The sequence below is a fragment of the Neophocaena asiaeorientalis genome, unplaced genomic scaffold (assembly GCF_003031525.2).
Source record: "Neophocaena asiaeorientalis asiaeorientalis breed wild unplaced genomic scaffold, Neophocaena_asiaeorientalis_V1.1 scaffold59, whole genome shotgun sequence".
In the NCBI taxonomy this organism is placed as follows: Eukaryota; Metazoa; Chordata; class Mammalia; order Artiodactyla; family Phocoenidae; genus Neophocaena; species Neophocaena asiaeorientalis.
Genome location: NW_020174268.1, coordinates 3,274,277 through 3,295,788, shown reverse-complemented (window position 1 = coordinate 3,295,788; position 21,512 = coordinate 3,274,277). Strand labels below are relative to the sequence as shown.

Genomic DNA, 21,512 nt, shown 5'->3' with positions numbered 1-21,512 from the left:
CAAAGAGGCTCATTAAGAGACTCCTCTGGAAGAGTGAACCGCTGAAAGAGGAGGTAACCGGGGCACGAATGCAAGGGGAATCCAGGAAGCATGGAGCCCCAGGAAGGAGCTCAAAATCGAGGTAAGAGGAGGCAGAGGGCCCCTGCCACGAAGAAAAGCCAGTCCTTTTGCAGGTGGAGGACAGAACACTAAGGGTTCCCGAGCACGGTGGATGCAAAAGAGAATCTGCTTCTAGCCCAGGGCAGAAGCCACCCATCCACTTGTTGGAGAAACACAGTCAATCAAGGCAAAAGCAATTCAAAGTGCTGACTGAGGGCCCCCAGGAGTGAGCGGAAGTGAGAGTGTTAGCAGTGTTACTCCTCTGGGTCCAGGACTGTGCATCCCCAGCCCCCGCTGCCTGTAAAGAAACAGATTCCCAGGCTTTCTCATCAACATCCCTGCCTCATCCTTAACAAGATCCCAGAGGATTCCAGGCACAGGAATGGTGGAGAACCAGAGAACCTCTAGGGTAGAACAGATTTCATGGGTGCTAGTTTCCTATTTCTAAAGCATTTTTTATTACGGGACTATTCAACTCCAGTGCGCCAGAAACAGCATTTTACATGGACTCTACAAACAGCACTTTGAACCAAATATGGAGGTGTAACACCCAGATAAATAAATCCCTGAAACCTATTACTACAGAGAGTGGCAGGTCTGACATGGAAGGAAGGCTAAAGGCACCGAGAATGTCTCGTGGCTCGTGGGAGGAAGCAGGTGGAAGGCCAGAAAGACTATTTAGGGTCTCAGGTGTCCACCCAGCCAGGCACAGAGCAGGGTCATGAACAAAGTACACCAGAAATTCTAACACAGAGCATTATAACCCTGCTTGTAGAAATCCTCAAGACTTGGCGTCCTGCACACAGTTAAGCGCCTATAAATATTTGTTACCTACTTGCGAAACTGCTGCTGAATTCTCATCAGGCTCAAGATCAGCTATGGTGATGAGAAGGTAGATGATGAAGAGACAGTCTTGGTTAGAAAGGAGCTGTGGGACTTCCCTGGTGGCGCAGTGGTTGAGAGTCCACCTGCCGATGCAGGGGACGCGGGTTCGTGACCTGGTCCGGGAGGATCCCACATGCCGCGGAGCAGCTGGGCCCGTGAGCCATGGCCGCTGAGCCTGCGCGTCCAGAGCCTGTGCCCCACAACGGGAAAGGCCACAGCAGTGAGAGGCCCGCATACCGCAAAAAAAAAAAAAAAAAAAAAAGTGCAAAGTAGTGTTTGCACAGAGCTCCTTTCAGTGGACTCGGATTTTGAAAGATCACATGCAGAGGTTAAAAAAGATATGATTGTTACCTACGATAAAAGTAGGAAAATGTCTCGAACTTTGAGAAAAGTGTCAGGAGAGCTGAAGCCCAGGGTAAACGTATTCTTACCCAAAAGTAATAATGATAATACTGCAGACAGCAACAAAAGAAGGGGGGTCCTTTTCAAATATGATTCGGGCAAAAAGTAGATCAAGGCACACAGAGCCACTGTTTAGTGCCTGCTGAGGAACGATTCAAAGAAAATCATGTTCTTCCATCGCTATTGAATTCTGACTTCTCTGTGAAAGAAGATGATCTTCAGATTGAAAAGGGTACAGCAAAGTTAGGCAAGAAATAGCAGACACCGGGAGGGCTTCCCTGGTGGCGCAGTGGTTGAGAATCCGCCTGCTAATGCAGGGGACACGGGTTCGAGCCCTGGTCTGGGAGGATCCCACATGCCGCGGAGCATCTGGGCCCGTGAGCCACAAGTACTGAGCCTGCACGTCTGGAGCCTGGGCTCCGCAACAAGAGAGGCCGCGATAGTGAGAGGCCCGCGCACCATGATGAAGAGTGGCCCCCACTCGCCGCAACTAGAGAAAGCCCTCGCACAGAAACGAAGACACAACACAGCAAAAATAAATTAATTAATAAACTCCTACCCCCAACATCAAAAAAAAAAAAAAATAGCAAAAGATTGGTGAGAAGATCAGAAAAGAATGGTAACTGCTGTGTCCTGACCGAGATAGTTTACCCCAGAATATCTACAGAGAGAGAAGAGTTTAATCATGTTTATGGTTTTTGAAGAACTGGGGAAATGAGTCTGTGACCAATCTGGGGCAAATAACTGAGAGCAAAATGACCACAAGGAACCAGCATAGGATCAATAAGAACAGATCAAGTAATACTGGCTTTTAGGTCACTTTTTGACAAGGTTATTAGATCAGGGAACTGTGGAATTCGGAGGCCCGAATTCCAAAACACATTTCTTTTTCAAAGCCTTCCTCATGTTCCTATGGATGACATAGACAAATACCAGGTAGATGCTAGTGCAAGACAATGGCATGATCGCTATTGAATAACCATCCAGAGATACTGTTTAAGGATCAGAGTCAACCCAATTTCCAGTCAGGAGCCACAGGGCTCTGTCCAGTCTGTATCCACAGACTCAGATACAGATGTAGGAGGAATATTTATATCCGTACATGAGTGGCAGCTGTTGGGTGATGCCAATAATGTGATCAGATTCTAAAAGTTCTTGACAGGGAGAAACACTGGATGGGGACTGGCTAGATAAAACAGAATGGTAATTTAGATTAGACCCTGCTCTTAGGCCCACAAAAACAGGATGGAGAAGGACAAGGGGGGAATGCCCTGTCTGTTGTAGATGATTTACTCAACCACAGGCTCAATAAGTGAATGGTATGACTGGTGTGACTGCCAGAATAGTTAATATAACCAAGAACAATTAAAAGGTTATGTAGAGGGAGACGGGTCCTGCTCTAGCCTGCACTGCAGAAGCAACCCTGGGGCCGCTGTTCACTTTGGGGGATCCCACACTCTATGAGGGTTAGAGGCAGACTGGCCGGGGCTCAAGGAGAGGGTGGTGTTAGGCCAACCTGGAGAGCACACCGTACAAAGAACTGCTGAAGCAAATGAGGGCGTTAAGTCTGGAAGACACGTGACTCTGAGACAGGATAACTGCCTTCAAACACCTGATGATCTGACACACAAAACCAAGACCTGACCTCTCCATCTGCACGGAAGGGCTAGAACAGGGCCAGCTTGAGGAAAATTAGTTAAGAAATAGACGTGATTCCCAACAGTCGGAGCCATTTATGGTAGGATGCGCGTCCTTAGAAGATGGAGGGCTCCCTGGCTGTGGAGGGCTCGGGCTCAGCTGATGCACTGGCAGCACTGATCCTGCCCAGGGAGGCTTCTCATCACAGACCGAGCTCAAATCCTGCCGCTCCCATGAGAGGGGAGGGGGCAGCTCGCCTCTGCTTCCTTGCCATTAGGAATGGAGTGTGCATGCGTGCGTGTGTGCGTGCGTGTGTGCGCGTGGGCACCCACGCATGTGTTTGGGAGTAGGGAGAAGGACAGGTAGGGGTGAGGGAGCAAAAAGGAGCAGGGATCACAAAATTCTAGAAAATATAAAACATGGGTAACCAAGAACTTCACAAAAGTTCTCAACAACCACAGTAGCCTCTCGTAGCATAACCCAGTGTATCTGTACTCGCCAGCCCCCATGCTTCCCCGCCAGCCCCCATTACGCACCTCTCCGGGAGCTCTTGACAACAGAGCACCAGAGATGCCCACTTCCTACAGCGATAGGCAGACGCCATTATGAGTCTACATGGCCTTGAAGCCACTTGGCTCTACGGTTCCTACAGCTCTTCCTCCTACAGAAAGAGGAATATCCCTAAAGTCTCCCCTCAATCCCAGCCATCCTCCCTGTCCTGGGACCAGAGAAGAAGGCCACCGAGGGCCCACATTTCCCAGTCACTGTTCACTGCAGCCCCAGAGTAAGTCAGCAAAGCTAAGAGGAGGAGGCTGGCAGAGGGAGCGTCCAGTAGACGCCAGCAGTGCCCTCCAGCCCGTTTTCTCCTCTGTGGATCAGCCTTGGGTGCCAAGAAAGAACCTCAGACCCTAAGCGTCCAACATGAACCCCCTGGAAAGTGTAAGGTTGAAATTGTTAACGGCCACCCTCTTCTGTCTTTTAACAGTACCTTTAAAATCAAAATTTCAAACAGAGGAAGACTCAACAACGATGCTAACCCCCTTAAAGTCTGATTCACAAGGTATCATTTTAATTTTATAGTTCTACGATGATTTTAAATGACTCCCGGAAGGTACGAATCCATCTTTGAGACGGGAAGAAGCACAGAATTAGCACACCCTGAGCCAGAGAGAGTCCTCTTCTGACCATTGTAGATTATGGTAGCCTTCATTAAGGCCAGTGGCCAAGGCATTATTTCTAGAACGTGGTGTCAGGGGTCAAGGCTCAGGGAAGAAACTTGGCCAAAGGGTAAAATGCTTTTAATTTTGAATTAAAATTGAGTTTTGAAAGGGGAGGAAATAATATCTACCACTGGAGTTAGGAGGGGAGATAATGGATTATCCATACTCAGTTCATTCCGTGACATTTACTGTGCATCTACTGATATTTACTGTATACCTACTGTGTACTGGGCAGTAGTTTGTCCATCTTTATACGGACAAAGCCATCCTACCCTCTCAGAACTTAAAATCTAGCGGGAAAGATGAACTATGAACAGACGGAGGGGAATCAATGTGTGCTGAGCATAAGCTACAGGCCTCCAACCGCTGACCGTCATGGGAGCCCCTTACCCTACAATACGCAGTCTCCACCCTGGTCTCCCAGACATTTAAGGGTTAACAGTTCACCGAACCACATCCTATTCATCATTTTTCCTATTTGTTTTCAGTCTTTGTTCCCACTGAAGAACCGCAGAAGGCAGGAAATGGTGAGAGTCCCACATAACCTATCCAAAGATCCCTGCTCCCCGCAGAGCAGCCGGGGCCAGGGATAGCGCCCCGGGCAGGTGGGTGCCTTGCTGGTCCAGCCGGTGCTGAGTCCTAGAGAGGACCGAGGGACATGCTGGGCACACAGTCCCTGAACCTGGATATGTTTCTCTGTCCTTCACTGAAGAAGGGCGCTAGAACAAGAAACAGAGAGAGGGTCTCGGGAGCGAGACAGAATGACTTGGGAACGGCCCAGAGGTCCATCTCTCTACTCAAGCCCTGTATAGGGACCCCCACATTTAAAGAGGGTCCAGTCGGTCAGTTGCTAGGTTCCCTGAAGTCTGGTCAGCAGGGCTTGACTGGGATGCATGGGCCCCTCCAGACAGACTCATTCGATGGTAGCTTGATAGGGAATGAATTAGAGCCCCTCAGATGGTACCCTTAAAGCCTGATTAAATTTTTATTAAGGAGGGGATAGTTGAATTCTATGAAGGGGAAGGACAGGGGAGAAGCCTTTTGGCGGCAGAATCCCAACCTGCACACGTCACTCCACAAAAGCCCTGCGATTAACCAGACCCATCCTATCAGAAACAACGTAGGGATGATGATGTGCTTGCTGTCTGTCAGCATGGGGGCGGGGGAAGAGGGGAGGATGAGGGTTACCTACACAGGTGGCTTATCAAACTCCTCCCAACTCTAGACTCTAAAATTTTCTTCATCTTATTTCATTTCCGGGGTGGGGGGCGGTCGGGGTAGAGCACTGCTGCTCGGACTTTAATGTGCAGAGCGATCACCCGGGCATCTTGTTAAAATGCAGATTCTGATTGCGTGGCTCTAAGACTCTGCATTTCTCAGAAGCTCCTGGCAGCAGCTCGGGCCGCTGATCCATGAAGCACACTGAGTGGCTTCAGAACAGATTACAGATTTGTGCCCACAGCAGCTGCCAGACCTGCCCATCGTTTATCCTTGATTTAAGGACAACAAGGGATTCAGTACGTGCAGGGTGGAGGAGGTGAAAACAGGACCGAGTTTCACCTGTGTGCTCCTTTCTCAGAGCCCACCCAGGGCTAGTCGTCTACTGCTTGTCCCCTCCCTTTCCTCATTTATAACGTGGGGATCTGCCCTGCAGGGCAAATACACCGGACGCAGACATCTACCCCAATTCAGGAAGTATGCTTCTGGCAAGAAAAAATCGTTACAGGAGAGCCACTGATCGGATCGGGGAGAATTTAGATGTGTTCTTCATCAGTCCGGGACAGGCACACTCCTCTTCAGGGAATGCTGTGTGCCCGGCGTTCACTGCATTAGCGCCGGTCCCCTCAGCCACCCTGAAGAAAAGCCTTATGGTCCCCATTACACAGATGACGGGGCCTGGGTGCGAGGGGACTGAGTGACAAGCTGGGAGGGGCCTGGGTCCTGGGTAACAGGGCCGCCACTTAGGAACCTGGCCTGACACCTGCCCCCTCCCTGAGTCCCCCCATAAAGCAACTTCAGGGGAAAATAATGATCTCACTAGAACAAAGGTAGAGGTTGACAGAAATCCCCAAAGGGAAAGTTAATTAGGAAAAAAGCTCTCCCTGCTCATTCTGCCCCAGTTGCGGCTGTGTTCCTGCGGATTTACTGGGCGCCTCCTGACACGCAGACAGTGCCTGTTGATGTTAAGGTTAATGATTATGTGGGACCGAATGCCTCTGAACACTGCTGCTCTGTGTTCATTCACTCCTGCCAACTCCCCTTCTTCCTTTGACAAACATCTACTTCTTTTTTTCCCTCGCATTAACTATCTATTATTCAATAAAGCTTACTAAAATACAGCACTCACAAACCATGGGGATTTGCTAAGCTATTAGGACCAGAACTGGACTCCTCCATGTTGGGCCGGCACATCCTCAGAGACCCTTACAGGGAGGCTCTGCCACCCGGTCTCCCCAGACCCCTGTTCTACCAGTTCCTCCATTTCTCTCCAGTGACAACCAAACGGAGCTTCCTGAGGTTCTTGCCTGAATTCCCAAGGATTCTTGTGGGGTTATCCCAACAAGAAGTTTTAAAACCTCTAGGCCGCATCCCTGGCAGACAGCCTAGTGACACACAGTGTTTTGGAATGAACGGAAAGGGCCTGGTGCCTTTGCCAGTTGTGAGCACCCCAGCGGGGTGATGAGTGCCTGGCGGGTGGAACTGGCGGGAAGGAACTGTGGGGGGACTCCCACCACACAGGGGCCACCGAAAGGAGGCAGGTTTACACCAGGAACAAGCCAAGGCTGGGGTAGGAGGTCTGCAGGCAGAGAGGCCCCTGGGCCTGGTGTCAGTACAGGCAGATGCAGCTGAGTGGAGTTCTCCATCCCCCCAGGGGCCCAAAAGAGTCAGCATTTTCATTACTGAACCAAAGTTGGAAAGAAGTGCAAAAATAACGTGCGTGTATGGAGATCACAAAGAATACCCCTTCTCTGCCCCCCGAGGCCCAACAGGGACACACATCAGACAGAATCGGTCGGCCCAGTGCCAACCCGGTGGATTTTCAGGGCTCTCGGGATGGCCCAGCGTGGAGGGGCTGGTGTCATCCTGAAGCTGAGACAAAGGCCACCGTAATTTCCCCCGGGGCCCAATTACTGTGTGGGAGCCCTTTCCCCCCAGCTCTGCCTCGGGAGCCACACCTTCCCGGGAGCAGGGACTCCAGGCCCAAGTTGTAATTATCAACTCCTCCATTCCGTCTGCACCCCGTCGACACTGGAGGTTTCCAGCCCTCTCCTGGCCCAGGGTCACCAGGCTGTGGCTGACCTTGAGAACAAAGGCATCTGCTCTCTCCGAGAGATTTTTTTTTTTTTTTTTTTTTAGCTCACTGGCTTGGCGATTCATCTCTTAGGCTTTGATTAGCAATTACGAACCATGTGCAATTCTGGAAATGGGCAATTTTTGACAAAACTGACGGGCGCTAGGGATATTTCTCAGGATTTCCAAGAGAAAAATCACACTCAGGATAGATCTGTCTCGGAATAAAATCTAAATTCCTTCCCGTGGCCTACAAGGTCCTCGGTGAGCTGGCCCTGCCCCTTCCCCTCTCCCTCCTCTCCGGGCATATTGTGCCTCTTGCAGTTTGTCAGATATGTCAACATGCTCCCACTCTCTCTCGCCTCAGGGCCTTTGCACCTCCTTTGCTCCTGGCAGGGATGCTCTTCCCCAGCCATCTGCCTGCTCTCTCCCTTGCTTCATGCAGGACTCACTCAAATGTCACTTTGTCAGATGAATCTTCACTGGCCACCAGAAACACACACTCACTTTAAGTCTGCCACTGAAACTGACCTTTTTATTCCGATTTTATTAATATCCCCAAGTCAAATTTTAAGTGATTTGATGAATTTATTTAAAGTCTTATTGATGACATATGCATTTTTATTCAAAAGCGCAAGTGTAAATGCCATAAATCTATTTCTCTTTTTGTTTTTGTTTGTTTCTTGTTTTGGTTCCTTTTCCAAATGCCTCTCCTTTTGCTGTGCCTTCCAAAATTGAAAGCCGAGGAGTCTGTCTCTAAAGAGAGCTTTTGCGATCGTACGTTAAGTGATCCCACTGGCACACTGGAAGCCGAAGACTTCAAAGCCAATGTAAGTTGGATAAAAACTGGAGAACACCTGGCTCTGAATGTCAGAGCAGAGTGGCCCAGGGCCAGCCGGACACTGCCTTTTGAGCCCTGGGATTCACAGCTTCACTACACTGTTAGCACAGCAGAAGTGAGCTTTTCTTAGAACAGGCCTAAGTGTAAATGACACACATTAAACCAAAGAGGGTCAGAAGAAAGCCAAGTATGGCACCACAAGGTCCTGCTTTCAGTAATATGAATAAAAAACCCTCAAGATTGATTTTGAAGGCAGCTAAAAACAAATCATGTAGGCTACCTAGATACCTAGATATCAAGGCAAATCGTCCTTTGCAGAAACCCTATGTAAAAATAAAGTTGGGACTTCCCTGGTGGCGCAGTGGTTAAGAATCCGCCTGCCCATGCAAGGGACACAGATTCGAGCCCTGGTTCCGGAAGATCCCACGTGCCGTGGAGCAATTAAGCCCGTGAGCCACAACTACTGAGCCCACAAGCCACAACTACTGAGCCCGCGTGCCTAGAGCCCGTGCTCCGCAACAAGAGAAACCACCACAATGAGAAGCCCGCGCACTGCAACTAGAGAAAGCCCACACGCAGCAGCGAAGACCCAACACAGCCAAAAAAAAAAAATGAAGTTGGATTCTGGAAAGGTGGACTAAATGTAATTTTCCCACTAAGTACAGCTTAAAACCCTATACATTATATATAAAAACAAACACAAGAAGCTTCTAAAAGACGGAGAGAAGAAGGCAGACTGGCTAGGGACCTTGGGGCCCAAGGAACGACATGGCGGTGAGTTTCCCGAGTTTTCTTTTTGCTTCATTTACCCCTGACTGGGTGCTGGAAAAGACAGCGACCAGAAACCCCAACAAGCACAAACAAAAGCCCCAAGAAAAGCCTGCTGTCTCCAACTAAAGGACCAGGCCTGGGGCAGCCCAGCAGGACAGAAACTTTGGACAACAGCGTCTGCAGTGCAAACACCACAACAAAGAGCAGTGGAGCATCTCCCCCAACTCGGAGTCCTACTCCCACACTCTTCAGGGGGGCACAGAACCAGCCCCAGAAGTTTAATGGCTGTCCTTTCCCAGCTGTATCCAATAACCAGAGACACCATGGGAAGTCCCAATTGTTTGAATAAGCCTACATCTACAGCATGTTGCATTGTCTTTACTGCACAATTTTTTTTTTTTTTTTTTTGCAGTACGCAGGCCTCTCACTGTTGTGGCCTCTCCCGTTGCGGAGCACAGGCTCCGGACGCGCAGACTCAGCGGCCATGGCTCACGGGCCCAGTCGCTCCGCGGCATGTGGGATCTTCCTGGACCAGGGCACGAACCCGTGTCCCCTGCATCGGCAGGCGGACTCTCAACCACTGCACCACCCGGGAAGCCCTACTGCACAATTTTTTGCCTGCCTGTACAGGCTTGTAGCTCTAATTTCCTGTGCCAACTTACCTCTAAGACTTCCAACGCATGTTGATTCAGGTTATACATCCTTTCCCCTACAACTAACATACTTTCTCAGGACTGTAGGTATTCACTACAAACACAAGAGTGAAATCTTGTGTCCCTGGAACTCAAGATTAAGCAGATACATTTTTCTAAACTTACAAAAGAAAAGGGGGGGGGAACCCCTAGGCATTTATACAGTTTTTGCTTTTATTTTAATTGGAAAAATTCTCTGGTCTCAGTTCCTATTTAGGCCTAAATTCCTTACTTTCCAGACATGCTCCTATACACATTATATTAATAAGAACTGCTTTTCAAATATTGAAATACCATGTCAAAGGGAGGAAAAATGATTACTTGAACTTTGATTCACCGCACTGGATTTACTAAGACAGGAAAGTAAGCTCAGGAATTTTAGAAAGATTTTTCAGCAAGAGTTGAAATTGAAAGGAATTGTTTTAATTAGACACAAATTATTTGGAAACCTTCAGCGCGCCTGTCAGTTGAGGTTCTGCTGTGTCTGGCGGAGCTGCAGCCCCAGGCAGAGGGAACATCTCCCACGGAGCTGCGCAAGGTTCTGGATGAGACCAGACGCTGGGAGGGTTCCGTGTGACAGGCAGCCCGTGCAGGGGAGCCCTGGTCACAAGCACCATTCCTTGCCGTCTCAGGGGCTTTGCCCAGGTGACAAAGTAAGGCAAAGAGTTAGGGGGATACTTTCCCCCTTGCTGTCTATACCACTCTGCTTCCAAGGATCCGATGCTTAGGAGGATAAGGAGGCAGCACCCGCGGCCCAGCTAGTGGCAATCCGCGGATAGGCAGCTGTCCAGCTTGGGAAGCACTGCTTCTCTAAGCAACGCCATAGGCGGCCGATGTGGACAAGTGGGGCCAGAGAGCAGGACAGAAGGAATGGAGTCAACGCCACGTGGCACCTGCAGCTGGGCGGGGGACACCACAAGCCACTGGGAGAGGCAGCTGAGGCCCTTGGATCCGGATGGGGCTATCACCCGAGACTTTGGTTATTCCGACAATTCAATCTCTCGGCTGCTCTGAGTTCCCTATACATGTCTGAACTGTTGATAGGATACACACGGGCATCACACACCTGCGGTGCAAACTCTCTTGGTTGGAAAAACCAGAGACTCACCCAGGAGCAGTCACAGGGCATGGGAGAAGTCATCACCTGGGCGCCCAATACCCCGATCATGACCATGAGGATAGCTCTCCAGAGGCTGGGGAAGCAAACGGGATGAGCCTCCTAGGAGGGCACATGTGCTGGAGCGGGGTAGCACAGCCTGGTTGGGACGAGAACTTCGACCAGGCCCCGCCAGCGGGTCTGCTGTCTGGTGAACCATAGCGGGAACCATATCTTCTGGTGAACAAATCATGGAATCCAAAGGGGCTGGTGAGAGACCACTGGCCTGGGCAAGCAGGCCATCACTCCACCTCAAGGGAGGGATGGTCAACAATGAAGAACTTAGAGGCAGGGGCAGCCACACCAGAGCCTTAACCTCAGTCTGCCCTGAAGCACTGACTCATTCCCGTATGAAAAGATAAACTGAAGCCTATTAAAAATTTGAAGAGGGCTTCCCTGGTGGCGCAGTGGTTGAGAGTCCGCCTGCCGATGCAGGGGACACGGGTTCGTGCCCCGGTCCGGGAGGATCCCGCATGCCGCGGAGCAGCTGGGCCCGTGAGCCATGGCCGCTGGGCCTGCGCGTCCGGAGCCTGTGTTCCGCAACGGGAGAGGCCACAACAGTGAGAGGCCCACGTACCGAAAAAAAAAAAAAAAATGTGAAGAGTTTATTTGAGCCTGTGTGGATTCAAATCGGGCAGCACCAAACCGGAAGTGGTTAAGAGCCCTCCACCAACAGGAGCTGGGGAGAGACTTACAGGGAAAATGCAGAAGCAAAGCAAGGAAGTTATTGATTGGCCGTAGCTTAAAGCCTGCTGCTTCTGATTGGTTGTCCTCGGGTTTTGATTTCCTAACCTTGAGGCATTTATGGCCTTAGGCTTTGGTTTGCTTACTTAGGGCACCACGGCCTTCCAGCCTCTTCAGTCTGATGGCCTCCGTGTTTCATTACCTGAACATCAGCAATGCGGAAAGGAGCACACAGAGGCTGGGAGTCAGACAAGGCAGACCTGAGACACCCCAGCTTTTCCCCAACCTAGAAAACCCAGCCAATCACAAGCTCCATTCTTGTATCTGCCCCAGGTCACATGCAACTTCGGATCTGTGGTCTTCCACTTACGATAGAAGGCTTGTAAGTGAATGGCAGACCGCACATTATCAGATGCAAAACCACCACCATAACAACCTCGACCCGTAGGTGAGCAGGGCAACATGACAGACCCATGGTTCTCCTGGACGGCAAGTCAAACTTCACCTTCTACCAAAAGGGATCCAAAAGGAGAAACTCTTGTGAGGACCCACCTATGGGTCAGTCCTGGTTAGCAGCATGGACTTGGGATAGAATGATCAAATTTACAAAATAAAAAAGGAGCTTGCAATGTCATTACTTTGGAAGAATCTTTAAAGGTAGAATCATCCTCTACGAGAACGTGCCAGGTGCTACCCTGCTTTCCTGAAGACTGTTATCCTTCACAATGAATAAATAACCAACCGCTGAGAGCTTGGCCATTCCTGGAACTCAAAAAGGCTGTTATGCTCTTAAGGCGTGGAAGCACTTTTACGCTTTAGAGCCATCTCTACATTTGTCAGAAGAGGGTAATTTTATGCTCTCAAACGATTTCTTGGTATGCTACTATTTAAAAAGAATTCTTGAGGGAATTGGAGAATGAGAAGAGGGTGTGACCTTAACGGAAAGAGTCTTTGGAACAAACCTTGCTAGCCACCCTACTGTTCCCACTGCTTGTCTTTTTCGAATAACCTGTTGCAATCTCCTCTGGCAGCTTAGAGAGTCACAAAAGTGATCATTAACTAACTGTTAATTCCCATTTTCTGGCTACTTCATTCTGTGGTCCTTTTGCAGGTTGTGACCAGCTCCTATCAGTCAGTGTTCGGGACCATGCTCAAAGAAATGGCAGCTGGCAATGAACTGGAGGAGGATATTAACATTCCCCTGACTGGTCATCTGGAGAGTGAGACCAGAAGGAAACTGGGAATTCTGTAAGTGACTGGAGAGATGGAGCTATCGGTCAGTAGGTGCAGGTAGGCCAGTGGTAGCAGCAGGGAAAGTGTAAATTGGGTCATCAGAGAATAGAGTAAGGCCAGGGTTGGACAGGTCCCCTGAGTCAAAGGGCAGGCACAAGCCATGCACAAGGACAAGGGTAAGATTAGGGGTCATGGGGACAGGGTGGTCCAGCTGCCTGCCGAAACTCAGGAGCAAAGAAATCTATGAGCAGGGGATGTGCAGGACGGGATCAAAGATGAGCAGTGACAGACGCTGGAAATCCAGGGCAGGAAAAGTCTTGAAGGGACCGTGAATTGTACGCAAGTCTGGGAAGCAAGGCTCAGACCCCTGGGCCTTTGAAGTGAGGGGACAATGGGGGATCAAGTTCATGTTCCCTGAGGGGGAAAAGCCCTGAGCCTCACTGCCCTGGGATTCATGGCAAGAGCCCCTGTTGGGAATGGGGGATGATAAGTTGATTGCAGACTGCTGCTGGCACCAAATCTTTCTAGTTGGCATGACTCCAGGTCTCAGTGTTCCAGAACCCCATTTGTACATCCAGACTGCGGTACATGGAAGCCTGGACTTTCACTTATCCAGCTGTCAGAAACCTTGGTGAACAAGGTACATGGTCAGACATCCAGGGGGTCTATGGCAGACTCTGCAGCAGTGGCTGAGGATGAGGCTGTGAGGATGGGGTGCCCTGCATAACCTCCTTGGTGAATGGAGACTCTCACAAAAATCAGGGAGAGGCTGACTGCCAGCAACTTCTGCTCTGGGCTCAGCAGAGTCCTAGGGCCAGAGAACCCTAAGGCTTCTCTAGGAAAAGGGACGGCAAAATACACAATGCAAAACACAAAGAACATCCAAGCTTTCAGATCCTCATACAGCAGCAAAAAACAAATCCCAAATAACATCCGTGTAAGTTACCCTCTCTCATATGTTACATTTTCTCCCCTTCTTTCCCATTTAAGCCCATAACGGAGGCTCATTCTAACCTAATTGCACTCAATGAATATTTCATGAGCACCTCCTGTGTGCCGGTCTGTACAGTAGTGTGTAACCCAGTCTCTACCACTGAGGAGCTAGCTAGTAAGGATTCCACTAGCTTGCAAAGGTGGGCAAAGAGCTAAGGGAGGAAACTTCCCCAAAGGGCCCTGGATGCCTCATGGCTGGATCCCCTCACTGGAATTTAACTCTTGTATGCACGTGGCATCGTTCACCCCACCCCCTCCTCCGTCCTTACTCTTTCACAGGTGACGGTAGGCAAGGTAACTGCTTCAATTCCATTCAAAGTGCTTGCAAATAAATAACACTTGGTACAAATGGGCCATGAAGAGCTCATTCTCCAGTTCCGCAGTTGCTCCTAAAGTACAAAGAGCAAACCTCTATTTTCCCCCAGACAAAAGAGTCCAGCCCTTTCCAGCAAGGGGTATGTGCTTCCTAAGGCTGCTTGGGGTTAAATTATTATGCTCTCTTCAAGGACTCTGAACTGAGAACTTAAAATCTGTCTTGTCAAAGGCCTTCTTCTCTGATCCAATTAAGCCTGGGAGGCTCACTCCTTCCGGCAGATTCCCTTCCAAAAGGGCTCTGATCTGAGAACCAGGAAAGGCAGCTGCCTCTGGAGACCACCCTTACTTGGAAGTAAAACAGTCCAAGCCACTTTAATGCCAGGATGACTCCTTTTGTCTATTGACATGAGAGGGGGATTGAGGGCTTGATCATTTTGAAGAGCTGTGCCTTAATGTGGCTTTCATGATAAGTCATTTTTGAGTGAGTTTATTTGAAATTTTCCTACTAAATGCAAAGGGGTTTCAGGTGGCTCTGTCCGGTTCGCAGACAATGCTGTTTCTCTAAGCTATTTCCAAATAGCCTTCGCTGAAATAGGCACAAGCCGCAGAGAAAGCAAGCTGCACGAGCTTAACTCACAGAGCCAGCCGTGCGTTTGGACCTCCCAGCCCTGGCCTCGCTCCCAGGAGGACCCCCACTGAATTCGTTTTGAAAGGTCTGGGGGTCAGCCCAGGTGCCCAAGTTGAAGGCCAGTCAGAGGCCAGGAGGGACGCACAGCACCGTGTGCTGGCCCTTAATTCCTGAGTACAGACTGGAAGAAAGCTGGGTCCAAAGGCAGAGCCAGCCAGCCCTCCACCTATGAAAAGGCTGAGCAGGCCCTAGCACGGTCTACTGTGCAGCATGACATGGAAACATGCATTCAGTCTCAGCTTCTAAAGATGAGTCACATTCCTTTTAGGATGAAGAAAAATTTTGGAAAATATAAGGAAACAATCCTCTGGATTATGAAGAAACGTGAAAGTAAGAACCCTCTCCCGCCTTCCACCCCCGCTGCCCGGCTCTCCTGGGTGCGTCTCGCTGTCTCCCACCTTCTGCCGTGTCCGTAAATGCTTGTTTCCTCACCTGAGCGTCTACTGGGCTAGTACGGTCTCAGCTGCTGGGGATAAAATACAGAGCAAGCCAGACAAAGGATAAACCTCGAGGGGTTCATCCTTTGATTGTGCTGGGGGCGAGAGGGAGGGTAGGAGGTGAAGACAGCCAAGAAATCAGGGAATTTGCATATAAAACAGTTAATGGTACCGTCGGAAGGGGATACTATGGGACCACACAAGAAAGGATCTGACCTAGATTTGCCGGGGGTGGGGGGAGGGGGGGTGTCCAAGAAGTCATTAACACAAAGTTTAGGAAAGAGCCCCTTTACCAGATACTGAAGGCATTTGAGGACCAGCTGTTAAGATGTGCCAATCATGGAGGTAGCCAGTTTTTTGGGTCTAATCAAAAAAAGTTTGAGCCAAGAGCCTAAGCCATCAGGCTACTTAATTCAGAAACTCAAAACCACCATATGGAACATCTTTCAGATGACCAGATCCAACTAACGTAGAAATGGCAGCAACACCCACGGCAGACACACCTAATCAATCATGGTGCTTTTTCTTGCTGAGCCAGGACACAGCCCCAGATTCCCTCTCAAGGAAGAGCTCCTGTCCCCATACCAGTGTAGGCCCCTGACCTAATTCCTATGGAATAACTGCTGCGGGCCAGTTATCGGATTCAAATTAATCTCCAAAACCATGTGAAGTTGGGTAAAGAAACTTAGGCCAAGAGAATAAGTGACTTCCCTGAGATCACCCAGCCATTGTGTGGGCGTGGACCACACTCAGGCCCAAGACCCCTCAGGTCAGACCCAGGGCTCATCCCCATGACATGTTCAATGAGCGACAAAAGGCAAGTGTGTCTGGGGAAGTAAAGGGCCTTCTAAGCCTGAGTCTCATGTCCCCACTGGAGTTAGAAGGCAGGCAGAAGAAGGAATTACCACCTTCAGTTTTTAGAATGAGCAGGCCTACCTCCCACCAAGACTCACACAATGGGGTACCCCCCAAACAAGGAGGGGGTTTCAGATGTTCAACAGCCAGAAACACAACAAATACCTGTTATTATGTTATTTCTGTTCCCTTTGGACCAAAGACACCTGTGTCTTTCATTCCTTGGCAAGGCACACAGTAGGCACTCAATAAGTGTTTTTGAAATGGATGCAGGTATGTATGAATTTTTGCTCCTTTGGGGAAATGAAGGCCTTTCAGGATACTCTACGTCACATGCCCCGTGTAGGACTTCTAACCAGAGAGTGAAATTTGACGTGACCAGATTCCCCATTTGTGCCTCACCATCACCCCTGCCCCACTCCCTGCTCCTCTGAACACCTGAGGCCTACAAGGTTTGAGCTTTTTATGCAGAAAAGCAACACATTTCTAATTGATAAGAGGCATCCCCTCCGTGTTCAGGTTGTAGCCAGTCCCAAAGAAATCCCGCAGCCTCCTTTGAGATACAAACTCATTTACTTCCAGGATCCAGACCACTATCTGACACCCCAGCCCCACGTCTCTGAACTCTCCGATTTCCAAGCCAAGGCTGGCGTCGCAGGCACATGACCTGCAGGCACACAGGACCTCACACTTAAGGCCCTGCGCTTGCTTTTAATGCTCTGCTGTCACTGTCTTGAAATCCTTAACAATTTTAGAACAAGGATCCCTGCATTTTCATTTTGCACGGAGACCCTCAGATTAGGTAGCCTCTCCTATTCAGAGACAGCTCGCCTGGTGAAAAGAAGGCGATGACTACACAGCTCATGTCATGAGCCATCAGAATGCAAAGCTCCCCGTGTGGAGGACACAGGTCTGTTGCCCTTCTGTGGGGCAGCGGGCTCCATGAAGCATCATTTCAGAGTAACCTGATGGGTCTCTGCAGGCAGCATGATCCCACTGTAAGAAAACTGAGGCTCAGAAAGGCAGCCTAAAGCCTCCCCGCTAATAAAGACAGAGCCGGATAAATGGCACAAACCAGAAAATCCATGATTTTAGCATTCTGACAGGAGAAAAACATAAGCTCGTCCATGTCCTCTTTTATCATTACAGTTCAGAAATGCTTTGTATTAATTTCTAATTGATACTCAGAAACAGCAGCTGGGCTCACATCTGCTTTTTCCCCTGGACAAATCATTTCCACTCTGGAAGCAAGCACTGGAGGAGGACTCCTCGGAGGGAGACTGAGGTCCGCTTCCAAGCTTCCCACAAAGGTCTTTCATTGACTCTGCCCCCGCCCACCTCACTCTCACTTTCCTGAGGAAAAGCTCCCCCTGTGAGCTCTAATGAGCGGCCCCTTTAGTTCCTCAGGTGCACACAGGTGTGGTTCTCCTTCCCCACCCCCACCTCTCCATCCTCACTGACACCACCTCAGACACCCTCATCTCCCCAGTGTCCCTGACTCCTATCCTCTCCTTTCTCAGTCCTTTCTCCATATTGTTTCCAGCAAAATCTTTTAAAAACTCTTCACTGGCCCTCCATTGCCTCCAGGAAAATCCCACATTCCCCATGTGGCTTAGAAGGCCCTCACTTTTTCCTCTCCAGACACACTGGCTTTTTGGTTATTCATCAGGGCCAGGCATCCCTGCCCCAGGGCCTTTGGACATGCTGTCCTCTGCCTAGAGCACTCTTCATTCCAATATCCTTGTAATTTGCTCCCTAACTTTATTCAGGTCTCTGCTTAAATGTTACTTTCTCAGAAACAGTTTCCTTGGCTACCCTTTACAAACCAGTGCACACGCTTGCACGTGCGCGCGCACACACACACATCATTTTCCATCCTTCTCACCTGCTTAATGTTTCTTCAGGGCACTCCTAGCCACTGGCACGTGAAGTTTTTATCTGTTCACTTGTTTAACACCATCTCCCCTACTAGAACAGGCAGCAGGGAATGTGGCATCCCCGATACCTAGGACAGTTTCTGGCACATGAGTACACAACAGATATTTACTGAGCGAATAAAGGAATGCTCTAGCCCTGCCTGCCTCTCCTGAGTCGCCAGTCATCACTAAGCCGGTCCCAGACTAGCCTTCAGCCATGTCATGCTTACACTAGGAATTCTGCCTGGCACACTAGAGAAAACTTCCACCAGGAGTGTCCTCGACCGCCAGGCCTGGATACGGTCCCTGTGAGCTCTCATGGCACCCTCTGTGTTGGTTCGCAACCTCGGGGTCCCCCGGGTGAAATTCGAAATTAGCCCCCGTAAGCAGAGGGCAAGGAGAGACCGAAGAAAGAGGCAGCCCGCTCCAGATTGGTAGGTGGCAGGTTTAATAAGCAAGAGAACTTAACATTCGACGCTTGTCTTGGACGGCGCAAGACTTGCAGATTTCCACCCCCGCCCACGAGAACCTTAACGTTTAGATGGAGGCCTTACCTGGCTTCAGGCACGTATCCCTCCAGATGGGCTCAACAGCGCACTGCTCGCAACGCTGCGTCCTTGAAAAGGGCTCGCACTGTGGGAACCGTGGGCAGAACGTACATTCCAAGGACGGGGAAGGGGTGGGGAGCCTTCCATTGCCCTGGCCAGCTCGCTGGCCGAGAGGCGGTCACGTTCTCTCCGAGACCTCCTCCAACACTGTCTTGGCCCCAGTGGTGGGACGACCAACCTCTTTTAACTGACCTCCCCCAAACCTAGTTGCCGAGGGAACCGAGCCCTCTTCCGGGGAAGAGCATACCGGCTGATACCGACCGCGCCGGAAGCTCCTCCTACCGCTGCGCCCCCTGGTGGTCAGACACCCGCCAAGGGTCCCTGGGAGCGGGGATTGTTCCCCCAGGTGGTCCTTACGGGTTTACTCCCCAAATTCAATTGTTATAAAACTGGACCAAAATGAAGATAAAAAGAAACTTGCTGTTGCTGTGAAAACTAAGTGCAATGCTTTTAAGATGACTCAATAAGAAAATAGCTTAAAAAAAAACTGCTTTGAACAAGATGTGGACCAAACATACACAGAAGATTGGAGCATATACAGAAATTTTTTGAAGTCTACAATTCTGCACTCAGACTATGTAGAAATTGCCAAAACTGAAAGTTACAGATAATAAATTATGAATGGGGTTTAAGCAAAAATGACCACAGAGCCCTGCACTTAAAAATGATGTGTTGGGGCTTCCCTGGTGGCACAGTGGTTGAGAGTCCGCCTGCCGGTGCAGGGGACATGGGTTCGTGCCCCGGTCTGGGAGGATCCCACATGCCGCGGAGCGGCTGGGTCCGTGAGCCATGGCCGCTGAGCCTGCGCGTCCGGAGCCTGTGCTCCGCGACGGGAGAGGCCACAACAGTGAGAGGCCCGCGCACTGAAAAAAAAAAAAAAAATGTGTTAGTACACATTTCTGTTTTAAGTTAAAACAAGCATGTTTCCTTTTTTTTTTAATGACTCCCCACTTTAGCCTATTTTTTTCCCATTAACAGAATCAGCAGCCACACTTGTTACTGGCATGTGGCTGGTGTGTCACCCCTCACATCCCCAAGCCTGGACCGGGTGGTCTTCACAATGGTGTCTGGCATCTGGCACTAAGCTGGCACATCACAAGCCCCTAATAAATGTCTGCTGAATGAATGAATGAAAAAAAATAAGAGAGCTTGGGGAAATATGGCCAATATCCCAAATCCTCAAGCTCTCTTTGGTGCCCTGAGAGAAACAGATCTAAGTTTTTTCTTTCTCTTTTCTACCAAAGACTTATTTAACCAAAGGGCTAGAGAGACTACTTTCACATTCCATGTATGTAATCTACCACCACAAGATGAGTCTGAGAAAGTAGTCAAACAATCTCCTTGTCTTGTTCGCCGTAAGAAGACGTTAGAAATACACACAGACTGGATAAAGAGTAAGATTAAGGTAAGTGTGGCAGTTGGCGTTTGCACTTTGCACAGGGCTTTTTTTTGGCCCAGGTAAGACATATACACACACCATCAGGGAGCTGTCAGGACCAATACACAACATGAATACAAACAAGAAAAATATGTCCCATGTATAGAGGCACTCCTGAGTGTATGGGTTATCACAGACTGACTAGGACTTGTACTAGGGGTTGTTGAGACTCTTCTCCTTGTAGGGCCTACGTTAAGCAATTGGGTGGGGTTGGGAGTAGAGGAAAGGAAACATATTGTAATATATAGGTCCCTCCCCTAACAAATTTAAAATCTATATCGAAAAAGCAATCACAGAGGGACTTCCCTGGTGGTGCAGTGGTTAAGAATCCGCCTGCTAATGCAGGGGTCACAGGTTCGAGCCCTGGTCCGGGAAGATCCCGCATGCCACGGAGCAACTAAGCCTGTGCGCCTGTATGCCACAACTACTGAAGCCCATGTGCCTAGAGCCCCATTCCCTACTCTGTCCTGCCCTGGAGCTTTTGTTCCTGGAGCATCTGTCTCCTAACCAATTTTAAATGTCCTTCCTGCAGCCAGGGGGAATGTCCTCCCCGAGATCTCTAAGCAAAGGATCCTGCCTAACCCACCATTCACGTAGGCTGCCCAAAAGGCCCATGAGGAGTGGGACATTTGGTTGTTTTTTGTTTTTACAAATGGGCGATAAATTCCAAGTCGTTTGCTGAGTCAGGTAGCACTGTTTGTAAGTGTGTGCTGGTGTTCAGGCAAAATCCAGCGCAGCCAGCATCTCTGCAGCAGTCAGGGAGAGATCACAGACAGACAGGAGCCAGGGAGAGCTCAGGGGCAGACAGAGAGACAGCAGTAGGGAGAACTCACAGACAGACGACAGCTGTCTCATAGCTCAGGGTCCTGCCTATAAGGCACTGTTTTCCCTCTAGTAGAACTGAAGGAAGGCCAGAGATGTAGTCTCTTCTCTATTAACTTTTAGCTCTTAACCTCATACTTTGTCCCCAAGCCAACAGTGATGAGATTTGGGCTTTTAGATGTGCTATTTATGATATATTTCCCAGTGAGAGAAAATGTGACAACTCTACCTCTGTGTCAGAGATTTTTCTTTGCCCACGGGGTCCTTATCATTAGGAAAATGTCATTCCATGACAAGTGAATTTGACAAGAAGGAAGCATCTTGAGAAATTCTGGCTTTCAGGTGGCTTTTGAAAATAAGACCTAAAATACAAAATCCTCTCCCGCGAACATTATCTAGAAGCTTCGTACGAGCTATCGATAAGGAAGAAACCAACCATGGATGTCCTTATAAAGCACTTTTTTTTAGGTTTAAAAAAAAAGAGAGGGAGAGCAGTGATTTGCAGAGTAAATGTGCCAGGTGGCTGGG

General features: G+C 49.5%; 1 protein-coding gene across 1 annotated transcript in view; it reads left to right on the top strand.

Annotated features, from left to right (window-relative positions):
• The window catches only part of ERICH6B (glutamate rich 6B), a 42,237-nt gene that overhangs the window by 11,229 nt on the left and 9,496 nt on the right, over window positions 1–21,512 (top strand). The window contains exons 2-4 of the mRNA XM_024755631.1: window positions 3,753–3,808; window positions 12,791–12,927; window positions 15,177–15,285. Of these exons, the coding sequence (XP_024611399.1) occupies window positions 3,753–3,808; window positions 12,791–12,927; window positions 15,177–15,285 (302 nt within the window). The remainder of the gene's footprint in view (window positions 1–3,752; window positions 3,809–12,790; window positions 12,928–15,176; window positions 15,286–21,512) is intronic.